This window comes from Microplitis mediator, chromosome 11, assembly GCF_029852145.1.
Source record: "Microplitis mediator isolate UGA2020A chromosome 11, iyMicMedi2.1, whole genome shotgun sequence".
Classification (NCBI taxonomy): Eukaryota; Metazoa; Arthropoda; class Insecta; order Hymenoptera; family Braconidae; genus Microplitis; species Microplitis mediator.
The window spans coordinates 14,355,314-14,368,734 of record NC_079979.1 but is presented as its reverse complement, the minus strand read 5'-3'; the positions used below and the strand labels follow the sequence as shown (position 1 = coordinate 14,368,734).

The 13,421-nt window shown below is 26.6% G+C and overlaps 2 protein-coding genes across 2 annotated transcripts; both read right to left on the bottom strand.

The window, feature by feature from the left end:
* Nucleotides 1-3,165: 3,165 nt before the first annotated feature.
* On the bottom strand, nt 3,166-5,300 carry LOC130678024 (uncharacterized). Its single transcript, XM_057485000.1, has 2 exons — nt 3,700-5,300; nt 3,166-3,619 (listed from the first exon to the last, which is right to left on the bottom strand). Exons 1-2 carry the CDS (start codon nt 5,197-5,199, stop codon nt 3,503-3,505), a joined length of 1,617 nt encoding a protein of 538 aa, XP_057340983.1. The 5' UTR covers nt 5,200-5,300; the 3' UTR covers nt 3,166-3,502.
* Nucleotides 5,301-6,155: 855 nt separating this feature from the next.
* LOC130678036 (tumor necrosis factor receptor superfamily member 23-like) lies at nt 6,156-13,159 on the bottom strand. Its single transcript, XM_057485024.1, has 2 exons — nt 12,749-13,159; nt 6,156-7,387 (listed from the first exon to the last, which is right to left on the bottom strand). Exons 1-2 carry the CDS (start codon nt 12,824-12,826, stop codon nt 6,944-6,946), a joined length of 522 nt encoding a protein of 173 aa, XP_057341007.1. The 5' UTR covers nt 12,827-13,159; the 3' UTR covers nt 6,156-6,943.
* Between the last annotated feature and the right edge of the window lie 262 nt (nt 13,160-13,421).

Here is a 13,421-nt window from a genome sequence, read left to right as displayed (position 1 = left end):
CGAATAACAAAGACAATTGGACAGTATTAGTCCAGTATTTAATTAAATAGATAACTATTGATTTAATTTAAAGGTTTATTCTTTGATTATTTTATTTTTTTTTATTGCTGTATCATTTTGTTGCTTCCGATATGTTTGTGGCAACGAATGAGGCTTTTTGCGTAATGACTAGTTGTACAATAATTAATTAATTAATTAGATCCAGCGTATTTAAATGAAGCTCAAATTTATTTTTTACCCTCTATATCTAGTTGCTAATTATTACTATCTCTGTTATACTCCCTTTTGTTTTTTTTTTTTTTCTGTTTTAATAATAATTAAGATCAACTGGCTGGTGTATTTGTTTATTGTGTAACAAAAAAAAAAAAAAGAATCAGATAAAGCCGGTATTTTTTATTTTTTAATATATTTTGTTATAAATAAAATAACTAAGTTGAGTGTCGAAAAATAATTGAATAAAAAATAATTTGTAAAGGTAGATTTCAATTGTAAATAGCAATCGTTAATAATTAAATTGTCCGATGATTATTAGAGATTAATTGATTCTTAATTGATCTTATCAATTACTCAGTAGGAGAAATAAAAAAACAATTAAATTTAATTTAAAAAAATTAAACCGAGCATTCGCTTTGTTACGTAAGTTTTATTGTAATTTATTTTAGGCTTCTTATTAATTTTGTTTGACGTTTTTTGTTTTTTATTACTCAGATGTAAATTTTTTTCTTTATTTTTTATTAAGTGTTAAATAGACTTCCTATTACAGGCTCGAAATTTACTCAAGAAAGTTGATTTTAATTTAATAATAACTTTTTTTTTATTTATTGTTAATTTTTTTTTTTTTTTCGAAATCTTTAATCTTTAAAAATAATAAATAAATAAATAGGATATTTGAATCTCAAAACGAGCAGCAGGAATATTTAAAAATTGCTAATCAATTTTCTTAAGTATTAAACAATATAATCGCCTGTGTTTAAAAATAAATATTAATAAATTTAAATAAATATTATTAAAATAGTGAAGATGAGATTGTGAAAGTGTGGTCATCTTAGTAACACATGTTATTGTAGATTTCATTGAATGTAGTGCACTTTCATTGTACAAAGATTTAAAAACAAAAAAAAAATCAAGAAAATAATAATTACCATAATTATTATTTGAATAATTAAATAAAATCATGGAACAAATAGATTTAAAATGTTATTGCGCGGTTATATGAGAATATAAATAAATTATGCTCGTATCATATATGAATATATATATATATATAAAAACTATATAAATGAAATTCGTATAAATATATAAAAAAATAAATAAATGAAGTAAATCCCGAGTGTGTGAGCACGATTGTTATAAAACGTTTATAACGTGCATAATCATGAACAAAAAATTATAAACAAAAGAAACAAATACTATTAATTAATTAATTAATTAAATAAAATAATTTATAAAGTGCTAAAATTATTGGTTAATATGTAAATTTTATTTCTTCCTTTTTTTTTTTTAAGTGTATTATTAAATTTTATTATGCTCAGTTCATTCATAAGCTTAGTGAGTGCGAGCCCGAATCATTAATTGAATAAATAAAAAAATATGACAATGTACTGTTGGATTAGAATTATTTTTATGCTGCCCAAGGAACATGCATATGTTTGTAAGACATCCATTTATATATCCGTGTAAAAAAAAACCGTTCCAAAAATATTTCAAAAGAATTCGACATGTGGAGCTTTTGAACTTTAGATGAATTAGAACTTCAAGTGGAACTTTTTTTGAATTTTTGTAATTTTGATAAAAAAAAAAATATTTTTTTTATCTAGGACTTTATGTGAGCGAATTTGGAATAAAAAAAAAGAATATTTTTAAAACATATTTTTACTACATTTTGCCTTCGTTCCGAAAAAGTTCCCATTAGAAATCAATAGGCCCATAAGAATCAAAAAAGTTCCAAATTAGAGATTTTTTATGTGCCCTGCCCTGATTAAGAAAAATTATTTGGAAAAATTAAAACAATTTTAATGGACTAATATATATATATATATATATATATATATATATATACACTTAACATGGAGCAAATAATTTTTCTTAATCAGGGTGAAAATCGGAACGTTTTTTGCGCAACGAAAATGAAAAAAATTTGTCATTTAATTGCTTAAGGGTGACTTACGAGGTAGTTCCGGAGGTTGTGGGTGCCCTTCAATTTTCGGCTAACATAATAGGACCTACGCGAACATTTTAAAAATCTAGTAGATCCAGTAGATTTTATGCTTTTCATTTAGTTTTTTTATTTTCCTTTCACGAAAAACGTTCCGATCTTCAAGTACATGGTTTTTGAACTTTTTCGAAACAATGGTAAAATGTAGTAAAAACATATTTTAAAAACGATCCTTTTTTACTAAAAATTCGCTCATATAAAATCCTAGATAAAATTACAAAAATTAAAAAAAAGTCCCACTCAAAGTTTTAATCTGTCTTAAGTTTACAAGCTCCATGTCGAAATTTTTTGGAATCGAATAGGAACGATTTTTTTCTTTACACGAATAAGGTAAAATACCCAGTACCCGATCACTCCATGTATTTGTACAGATATATTTAGTAAATATATATACACAAATACATGAGTGATCGGGTACTAGTTCCCTGGTCAGGTACTAGGTCTTTTACTTTACATATGTATATTAAAGGGTGTGCGAATAGTCCGAACTTACGAATTATTCGCATCGAATTGAATCAAACTGTTCGGTTCGAACTTCGGATCGGATACTTCAAAATTTTGAATAATTCCAAATTTTCATTGGAACGACTTGAAATTGTAATATCTTTTCCGATAGTTCAAATTTGTGTCAGAGGTAGAGTAAGTGTGGGTATTAGTGCGGTTTTTTTGTAGGTCTTACTTCAAAAGCAATTTTATAAAATTTATTCTAAGATATCGATACATTTTTTTTTTTATACCAAAGTTTAACTTATTATTAACTTGAAAAAAATCAACAATGTAATAAACTAATGTTTTCTTTAAATAATAAGCATTTTAAAGAGAAGTCCATTTGTATGTATTACTGCGGGGCCTAAAGTTCCTATTACTGCGTGCCTATTACTGTGGCTCAATCAAATGCGAACAACTTTGGGATCAGACAAAAAATAAAAAGAAACAAGTTTGAAACATAATTATTAGTTTAATAAAATTTATTAATATAATAACAGACTTACATTAATTTATAAAAATAAATATTACAAGTAAGCACAGCACAGTACAGTCTATCTACTAATAATAAGATTAGCTTTATCAAAGAAAAAGAAACTCTGATCCGAGCTTGTTTTATTATTTGTTATTGTTTTCCTGTAATTCAATTTCTTTTTGTTGAAGCTCGGCCATTTGTTTTTTTTTTTTATTTGGGCAGTTTTTAATTTTTTAAGCAACGCTTCTTGTTTTAATTTTTGGTTTGCCTCAACCATTTTCATTATTTGTTACTGTTTCTCAAACTTTTCTTTATCTTTTTGTACTTTAATCTGCTCTCTTCTCAACCTTTCTTCTTGATGATGTTGCCTCTGGGTCATCTGTAATGATTAAGGTCCTTTCAGAGAGCGACTGCACACTCACATCATCGTTGAAAACATTTTGCTAGAAATAATAAAGATTAATAAATTAATATGTTATCAGATAATTAACATAGATTTACTTCTTTAACGTACACTACTTACTTCTTGGGAAAGAAAGATTTCATTGCTTGATGCAACATTAGGAGTATTTGTTGGTTTTGCCAACTTGTACCAAATATCATAAAGACTTTCATCTTCCTTCCGTCCTTTCCAAACAGAGCTATCGTGGTCTTTGAATGATATTAATTTATCTTTGTCTATTAAGCTCTCTAAGACTTTCAAAGCTTCTGATTCTTCGGGTAGTTCTGGTGTATCTTCAAAAATGCTTGGGGTTTCACTCGATGAATTTCCCAGCTTTTTGAATACTTTGCTATAGTCAATAGCATTAACGTTCAGAGGATGTAACCCACATGTTTTAAATCCATTCTCTAAAATTTTTTTTAAATTCAAACTTTCAAATGTTTTTTTTAACGCACGTGCGACTTGGCTTTTTTTTATACTTTTAGTACCAGAATCTTCACATAAAGCTTGGATAGATCTTTGATAAGCTGCTCTAAATGTTCGAAAGAGAACTACTTCTAACGGTTGTAAGATGTGTGTAGCATTAGGACACAAAGCAACAAGAATTATTTTATTTTCACTGCAAAATTTGCTCAATGGCAAAGTAACGTGTGAGCTAAGCCCATCAATGTACAGTATGATTGGTAATTCTATATTGCTTACAAGTACCCATGGAAAAAAAACATTAGTAATGTACTCGTAAAAATTTTTAGCTGTCATCCAACCGTTATCAGAATAGCCGAAACTGAAGTTTGAAGGTCCCATCTTTGTTACGTCTTTAGGTACACTTTGACCTGCAAAGAGCACCAAAGTTGGAGCAAGATTGCCTGCTGCATTTGCCATGACGAGTACAGTGACATTTTCTTTTTCATTATTACTAACTGTGTTATACACGTTTTTAATACCTTTCGGAGCAAGCACTGATGACGGCTTCGGACACATGGAAACTCCTATTGCATCACCATTAAAAATTCGTGTACCATCGATTTTTGTAAAGTTTTCATCAGTGAAAAACTCAGTGAAGTAGTTAGTAATGCCAGTGAACCATCCTCGTATCTGATACTCTGTTACCTTAGCCCGGGTTGCAGATAAATATTCAGAAAGTTTTTCTGAAACGTTAGGATGACGTTTTAAAAAACCTTCAAGCCAAGATCTTCCTGGTTTATTATTAGGGAATGGAGTTTTCCTGTTATCGGAGTCACACAGTATTTCCACACTTTCAACCAATTTATTTTTTGTTACCGGGAAACCTTGTTTACAACAGTAAAAAATCCATTCAACTAATTCATTTTCTTCTTCATAACTAAGTACAGTTGATGGTCCAGGTGGTTTGTCACTGTATTTGTTGAGTTTTTTCGCTCTTATCGTTGATTCCGGTATATTATATTTTCTAGACACTTCAGCAACTTTCTTTCCCTCAATAACTTCAGCTAAAGCTAATTTCACATCAGCTTTGTTATAATTAAATCGCGATTTTTTTATCACTTTAGATTTATTTGTATTTTTTTTATTAACCTTCTTTTTATTATTAACTTTTGGCATTTTTTTTACTTTGAACAGAAAACAACTCACAGGAAACTTAATGCACGTATTATTCTTACAGGTTAGAATAAAAAATTTTATTACCGCAGTAATGGGTTCAAGCGCATACTACCAGAGGCGTTTCTATTACTGCGAGTTATTGAGAATACCGCAGTAATGCAAACATGCCCAGTTTATTGGTAACAATTACTGCTTCCTTAAATAAATAATATTAATTAATCAAAATTCAATTTTTATTCAATTTTTGGTATTAAACAAGGGTTATCTAACTTCAGTAAGCAATAAATATATAAATTGCGTCATTCATTTGAGAAAAAAGGACCTTTTAGTTCCACGTCTTTTCGCGCAGGAACTTACAAAAAAGGCATAATTTTCAACTTCAATGAACAGTCAATTTTGATTCATTAATAACAAATTGAACAACTTTTGTACATATAAAACTACTGAGCAGTTATTTTCTTTAAGGTTTCAGGTATTAGCAATAATTTTTTTAAATTAACAAAATTCATTTATCGTTTATTTATAATTAAAACAAAACAATCCGCAGTAATACCACACGTACCCTAAGATAGAGCTCAGGCACGGCCCTACGAAAAAATTATTTTTTGTTACTTTAAAAACTAAGCTCTCCTTTAAATAAAAATTAAATATTTGGAAGCTAATCAGAATTTTTTCGATTTGAATCGAGAAATTTAAAGTTACAAATAATTCAAAAACTTTCGAATAATTCTACAGTTAACGAATAATTCGAAAAATTTTGAATAATTTGAAAAGTTTCGTAAAATTCGAATTATTTGATTCGAATTTGGAATCGAATCGTTGTATTCGATTCGATTCTCATACCCTCAATAGATATATATCACTAAATAATGAAATAATGATAATAACTATATGCCGTAAGTGTGATATATTCAATAATTGTTTTATTAATATTTTTTGAAATTCCATACACATCCTTACAAATAAAATATTTTTTTGAGTTACAATTTAATGATTTTAATAAATTATTGAATTTTTAAAAATATCTTACATGAAAGTAAAACAAGACTGCATTAATTATATAATTAATTGTTTTCTTATTTAATATTTTATATTTTTTCTCTTAAAATTTTATCAATTATTCAACTAAACAATAATTTATAATTAGTACAATAATGTCCACTGATTTATTAAATTCTAATTGCAACATATAATTAAAATTTCCGTAGACTTCAATTATCTTCCTTACTGAAAATATTCCTAAGATAACGTTATTTTGACAAATTATTAAATATATATTTATTTTTAAAATTATTTATCAAATTATTAAAACTTAAATTTAATGACACACCTTAAAACTAAATAATTTTATTTGGACTGTAGTACGAGTAGATGAAAAATATGTTTCTTGTATTTAAAAAAAATTATATATAATAAATTGTATCATGTTATATACAACACAATATATATATAAATAATTAATAAAATACTAATGTAACTGTACAAGTTTAAAAGAGTAGGTAATTATAAAAATAATTAGCAGAATAAATATTAATTAGTGTCATCGTCAATTAAATAAAGAAAAAGAATTAATTGATTAATTACTAATTAATTATTTCTGTAGAGTCAATCAAATATATATCTACATATATATATATATATATATATATATATATATATGTAGATATAGTTTATATACAGGGGTTTAGAAAATCGTCTCTCAGATGACTAGTGTTTGATATTCTATTAAATAATTATAAATAAATTAATTAATTAAAAATTCAGCTTTAACGTCGTTAGCAAGAATGGCTTCGCGCAATTTTTTATCAACATCACCATCATCTTCTTCATTAACTAAAGAACTCTGTTCGCCAGTATTGATTGCGTCTTCGGGTGCCAAAAAAAGATTCTTATGCCCGGAGCATTTTCTACGGTAGTCAGGATTATCAGGTGCATGCCGATAGCAAGAATCGCAGACCGTGTCAGTCTTAGACGTACAAGGATGTGCTTCGTAAAGACCTGGACCACAGCGTGAGCAAATCCAACAGGACTGTAGATTGTGATGTGGGCTGTATGTACCCTGCTCACATTTACTGCACTCGGTGTCGCGTTCTACGGTGCAGAGTTTTGTTACTCCCCAACCTGGAGCGCATCGGTTGCATCTAACGTCCCCTCGATGATGACGAATTCGAGGTCTTCCTTCTGCTATCTGGAAAATAATATATATAATATTTATAATAATTGTGAGTTATTTATTGTTACGCGAGGGAGATAAATTATTCGGGTTGATTCGTATTATAATGCACGGGTGAACAGGTGCAAAAATAAGACGAAGGCCAGCTGACTTTCGAAAACACCTTTACTTGTTCCTTCCGCCTCTATTGCTCGTACTTAATAACTTTTTTCTCCATTACCTTTTATTTTATTTTTTTATTATTATTATTTATTGATACGAATGTACCGTGATTTTATAAGGAAGACCATATGGTTTATTGTTAAAAATTTTTAATAATATTCAATTATATTAAATATTATTTTTAGTCGACCCGTTTTTTAAATTTCATTTCAACAGTTGACCTAAAAAGTTATTAGTAATTATGAAAAACCAGAAGTACATGTTTGAGCCATATATGTTATAAAAGAAAATTATTTATAAAATTCCGTACAATATTTTTAAAAAAATTCAAAATAATATTTTATTTTAAACAGATTAAAATTTTTATCAAGTACATCTTAAAACTTTTTTTTTACCGTGAGACCAAACTAAAGAGCGTTCAGATACCAGCTGCCGCCCACTCATGATTTTAGAACAGTAATTTAATTTTTTGTTTTTTTATCGTTAAAAAATACGGCAGGTTATAATTATTGAGCCTACGGCTACTGAAAATTATTTTATTATAATAATAATAATAATAATAATAATAATAATAATAATAATAATAATAATAATAATAATAATAATAATAATAATAATAATAATAATAATAATAATAATAATAATAATAATAATAATAATAATAATAATAATAATAATAATAATAATAGTGAAATTTTTTTCTATTTATTTCATCTATCGCGTCGATTCACCGACGCGTTGTGATGAAGTACAAAAATATTTTTATCCCTGGTAATGATAGACGTATTAAATTACTGATCGCAAAAATGTAATTTTCCACATCGAATCGACGATACGGAATAACGAGCATCTATTGAGTATAACAGCTGTAGTGGCAGCTGTCGATGGCACGCGTCGCCAAACTCAGGTGAATCGTGATGCCCTGACGCTGCTGTTGCCATTCCCAATTCTATCTTTTTAACGAAGTCATTAATTTTTAAATTTTCTTATACATTTTATTTACACTTTATTGAGTATCTAGGACGAAAATGTCATGTAATTTCGTAAAGTTAATTACTATTTTTTTTGTTTTTTTAAATTCCCTTAACAGTTTAAAAAATAATTTTTTTTACTTGTCATCACATATTTTTTTTATAATTAAACTTTAAATTTAATTGAAATAACTTTTTTTAATAAAAGCTAAAGTTAAAACTTTAAACTCTTTTCAATCTATTAGTTCTATTATATCAAACTAACAAAGACTTCATTAAATCAAAGAAAGAACTTTAACAAATTTCCTAAAGTCATTACTTTTTTTTTAAGTCCTCGTTAAAAAAAAAAAAATTGAACTTTTTTTAAAACTAAATTTGAGTCTCTAAAAAATATTAAAAAATAAATTATTTAATTAAATTTTCAATATAAAATTTTAAACAAATTTCTCACCGGACCGGAAGTCTACATATTTTTTTTAAGCTCCATTATAAATGAAATAAATTTAAATAATAATTTGAAAGCTGTCAAAATTATATTTTAATATGAATAATTTATCGTTAAAAACAATTATTTTAAAAAAATTGATTATTCAAATCCGTTGAAATAAATAATTACTCCCAACGCTTATTAAATTTATCCAAAAGCTCCGAACTTAGGATAATCTATTTATCATTAAATAATAATCGATTAGTAAACTCGAAACGTCGGCATAAATTGGACGTGAAACATGAGTTAAGTACCAAGTACTAGGGTCGTTATAAATTCTTAAGACTTCTTACGGCTATAAAATATCTATCTTATATATTTTTTTTTATTCGCTACAAATTATTCAATCTTATTCCACTAATCGTTAATTCAATTTACAGCCTCCGAAGCGGCACAAAAAAAAAATCGTTAACGTTTTGTTAAATTTAAGTCGTCAATCGGTTACATGACAACAAATTGTCACCTTAAGTTTAACAAAAAGTCGTAAATTTTTTCCGTGTCGCTTGGGCTACTACTCAACATATGAATTTTATTTATCACATAAATAAAATTATTTAAAAACCGGACACTGAATTTAGTATACGAAAAAACGGAAGTGCCAGTGTGGCGTGACCTCATGAGCTCTACCATCGTTTCATACAATACTTGAGTACATTGAGGTATTTGAGGTTTATTAAATAGTAAAAGGGATATACTAACGTACATATGACATATATAACGACATTTATACGCCCATAAACATTCGGTCATTTATATATACATATGTGTACGTATGTATGTGTTACCCACAGGTAATACAATACAAAATAGTCTCGTCACGTGCATTTTATTTATACTGACTTGTGTAAAACGACCCACCCTATTTCCTATACGAGCGTTGGGCTTTCCGGTGAAAATAATTATCCGACATCAACAAACACTTTGGTCACTATGTAACCCCATGAGATACCGCGGCTACCTCTTTTATCCAAATGCAAATTAAAATGCTGCAGGTGTTTCTTTACTTGCTATTATAATCTCTATAAGGAAAAAGTCTCAAGAAAAGACGTTACCTTATTTATTATTTATTTATTGCTTTCCTTTTGCTACTTTTTTTTTTTTTGTTTTATAAGATTTATGTTTATTAATTATTCTTTAGTTAAGAGAAAGGGGGAGATAAAAATAGTAATAAAAAATACATAAGCTTTAGTTTTATTTTAAAGACAAACTGAAGTCGGAAAACAAACTGAATATTAAAAATTGATATAAAATATCAAAAAGCCAAATTAATTATCAGTAATTAGTAAATATTATATTTAAGATTAATATGAAGTATACAGAAAAGAGGGTTTTCTTAGCGGGAGTAATTTATTGCATCATAAATTAAAAAAAAAAAAATTATCTCTGGACCAGATTGCCCAAAAAAATATTTTTTTGCTTTATGAAAATTTTGGATTTCAATTCATGATGCAGAAAATTTCTTGGAGCAAATAAAAATTTCTGTGTAGTAATAAGTGGAATTTAATATCAATAATTTTTATTTTCATATATTTAATGCAAAGTATTTGCTAATTTTTTATGATAATTTTGTAAATTTTTTAATTTCCTTTCGAAAGAGTACCCACAATATTATATTTAAAAAATGATAAAATTGGTTTTTATATATTTTGATATATTCATAAACATGACCTGCTTCAAATATATCGATGTTGGTACTCGTTTTAAAGGGATTTTTACGTACTATATAAAAATGTAATAATTTTTTTTATTACTTTAAAATATTCTTTATTTTTTGTTATCGTAAAAATATCTTGCGCCAGAAAATACTTTTCTTCTATGTAATAAAAAGTGGTATTTATTACCAATAGTTAGAATTTTTATATATTTAATACAAAGTAGTTTACTAATTTTTTAAATTCACAATTACTTTTTTAAATTATTTTAAATTTTCATATAAATATTTACTATTTTTTAATATAATTATAATCCTGATTCAAAAGTAGATTATAAAAATTATTTTCAAGTCAAAAATATACGACTAACTATGTATTAAATTTTCAAGCCTCATTTTTTTCCGTGTATTCTAATAAATTTCGAGATATTAAATTTTCAAATAATAAATTTTAAATTTACTGGAAAAAATTCAATAAAATTTTACATTACTTTTAAAAATTTAAGATAGTTAGACAATTTTTTTTTTTCGTATTTAGTTTGCCAAAAGCCGACTCCAATTTCATACAAAGTTGGAACTTAACTCGGATACTTTCCAAGATATAGATTAAAAATTTTAGTTAAATTCAAAACAATAAATTTCCTAAAGTTTTAATTTTTTTATCATATAAATCAATACAAAATTATCAAAGTTAATCTAATTTTTAAAAAATAATTTTCAAAGCTAGTTGTTTAATTTCTAGACCAAGTAAAATATAGATGAGAAGCAAAATAAAAGAACAGTAAAGAAGAAAATTTAAAATTAGAAGTAAATTAATCGATTAATGTTTAAATAACATAAATTTATAATTGTACTTGACTGACTTGATTTTAGCCTCGTAATTTAAGTTTCATTAAAAATTAACTCATTTTGTGCTGAGCTCTGCGCCCGAGAATAACTTGAAAACGAAAAAACGCCTGAAGGAAAATAAGAGTATGTAGAAAAAAATCATCGCGATAGGGCTGTAACGTTGTAATTAAAAGTGAAAATAAAAAAACGGAACCATCGATTCGTTAAAAACATTTGTTCTTATCACCTAGGGGATAATAACAATAACAGTCGAAAATCAAATATATGTTTATATGTATAAATATATTACAAGATACAATAGAAGAGTTGACTAGAATTGTGTGACAGAATGAAAAATATAACAGGGCTAGTCCCAGGAGAATGTGTTTTTTTTGTAATTCTCATCCATTCTACCCACATATAAATACATACATGTATATATTTGAACGTGTAGTTTTTGTAGTTCCCATGAGCTCTTGTCATGCTAATGAGTCTTATGTAAAAACGTCTAAACGCGTGTAAAGCCTTTTCTCAACTGATATTTTATCTCAAAATACTTGTAATTAATTTAATAATTTTTTTTTCTATCATCTTTTGTGTGTAAAAAAAAATTTTTTTTGAAACTTGTTACAAGAAAAAATTCAAGTAAAAAACAATGGCCTTAAACTCGGAACATGTATGGAGAAAATATACAACAAAGTTGTATCGGACAATGTGCCGCGTCAACGAGAGGGAAACAATAGCTAAAGTAACTTCTTCCCACGACTTATCCACCTCTTTTGCTCTCTATAAGAGTATGAGAACAGCCCCAGGATTCACCCTCTGGCTAAAGTCGTCGTCGTGGATTTTTGCTTTAATTTTTCTTCTTTCCTTTTAGTCTCGTTCTTCTTTCATTATTTAGGGATGCGAAATTTTTTTTTTTCATCATAAAATTTTTTTTTTACTCTACATAAAAATAATTAAATATTTTTATTTCTTTAAAAATAATTTTTCAAATTTATTTATTAAGTAGAATTTTTATTTAATTTGTTGTAAATTGATATGTCAAAATATTTTGATGAGTATTTAATGCATATATATATATACATACATACATATAAAAAAAAGTTTAACTAGATGTTATTCAAGCGTCAAGACGTCTGGCGCCGGCAATTTCCATTAACTTGTTCAATTAAGATATATTTTCATCTCATATATTTAACTTTAACGTAATCCTATTTAATTAACTACACGAAAAATTAATTAATTAATTAATTTAATTAATTTTTTAAACTTACCTCGAGTGTAATGATACCAATAATGATTATAAGAATAATGAATCGATGATTGGAGCACATATTTAATTTACTAAACATTTAAAAATGTAAAATTAACACACAGTTTAATAGTTCAATTAACACTGCACCCTATTTTTTTTTTTGTAATATTTATGTACATTTATGAGCACGCATTCTAGAACGCAGGAGAAAGTATCGATAGGTTTATATATATTTATTTATTTTTTTTTTTTTTCAATTTTTGATTATGATAAAAGAGAGCTGAAGACGATGTGTCTCGAAAGCGAGTCGCGTGAGAAGTGAAACAAGTCGAGTGCTGCAGAAGCAGCTGCACTGAGCAGTACATATTTGAGAGCACGCGGTTGATGGTCACGTGAGTCCCCACCATACAACAACAATAATATCAACCCTTTTGTAATTTTTTTAATGTTCATTTCTTTTTTTATTAGTAAAATACTTATCCATACAATATATGAAATAAAGACCGGCTAAATTCCATTGAAAAAATTTTTCATAAAATTTGTCATTTAATAATAAATCCAAAATTTGATTTTTTTTTACGTTAGTCTTGTAAAATTTTAAATTTCCTTTTGAATGAGTACCCACAACAATATATTTAAAAAATAACAAAATCTATTTTTTATATATTTTTATATATTCATAAATATGACTT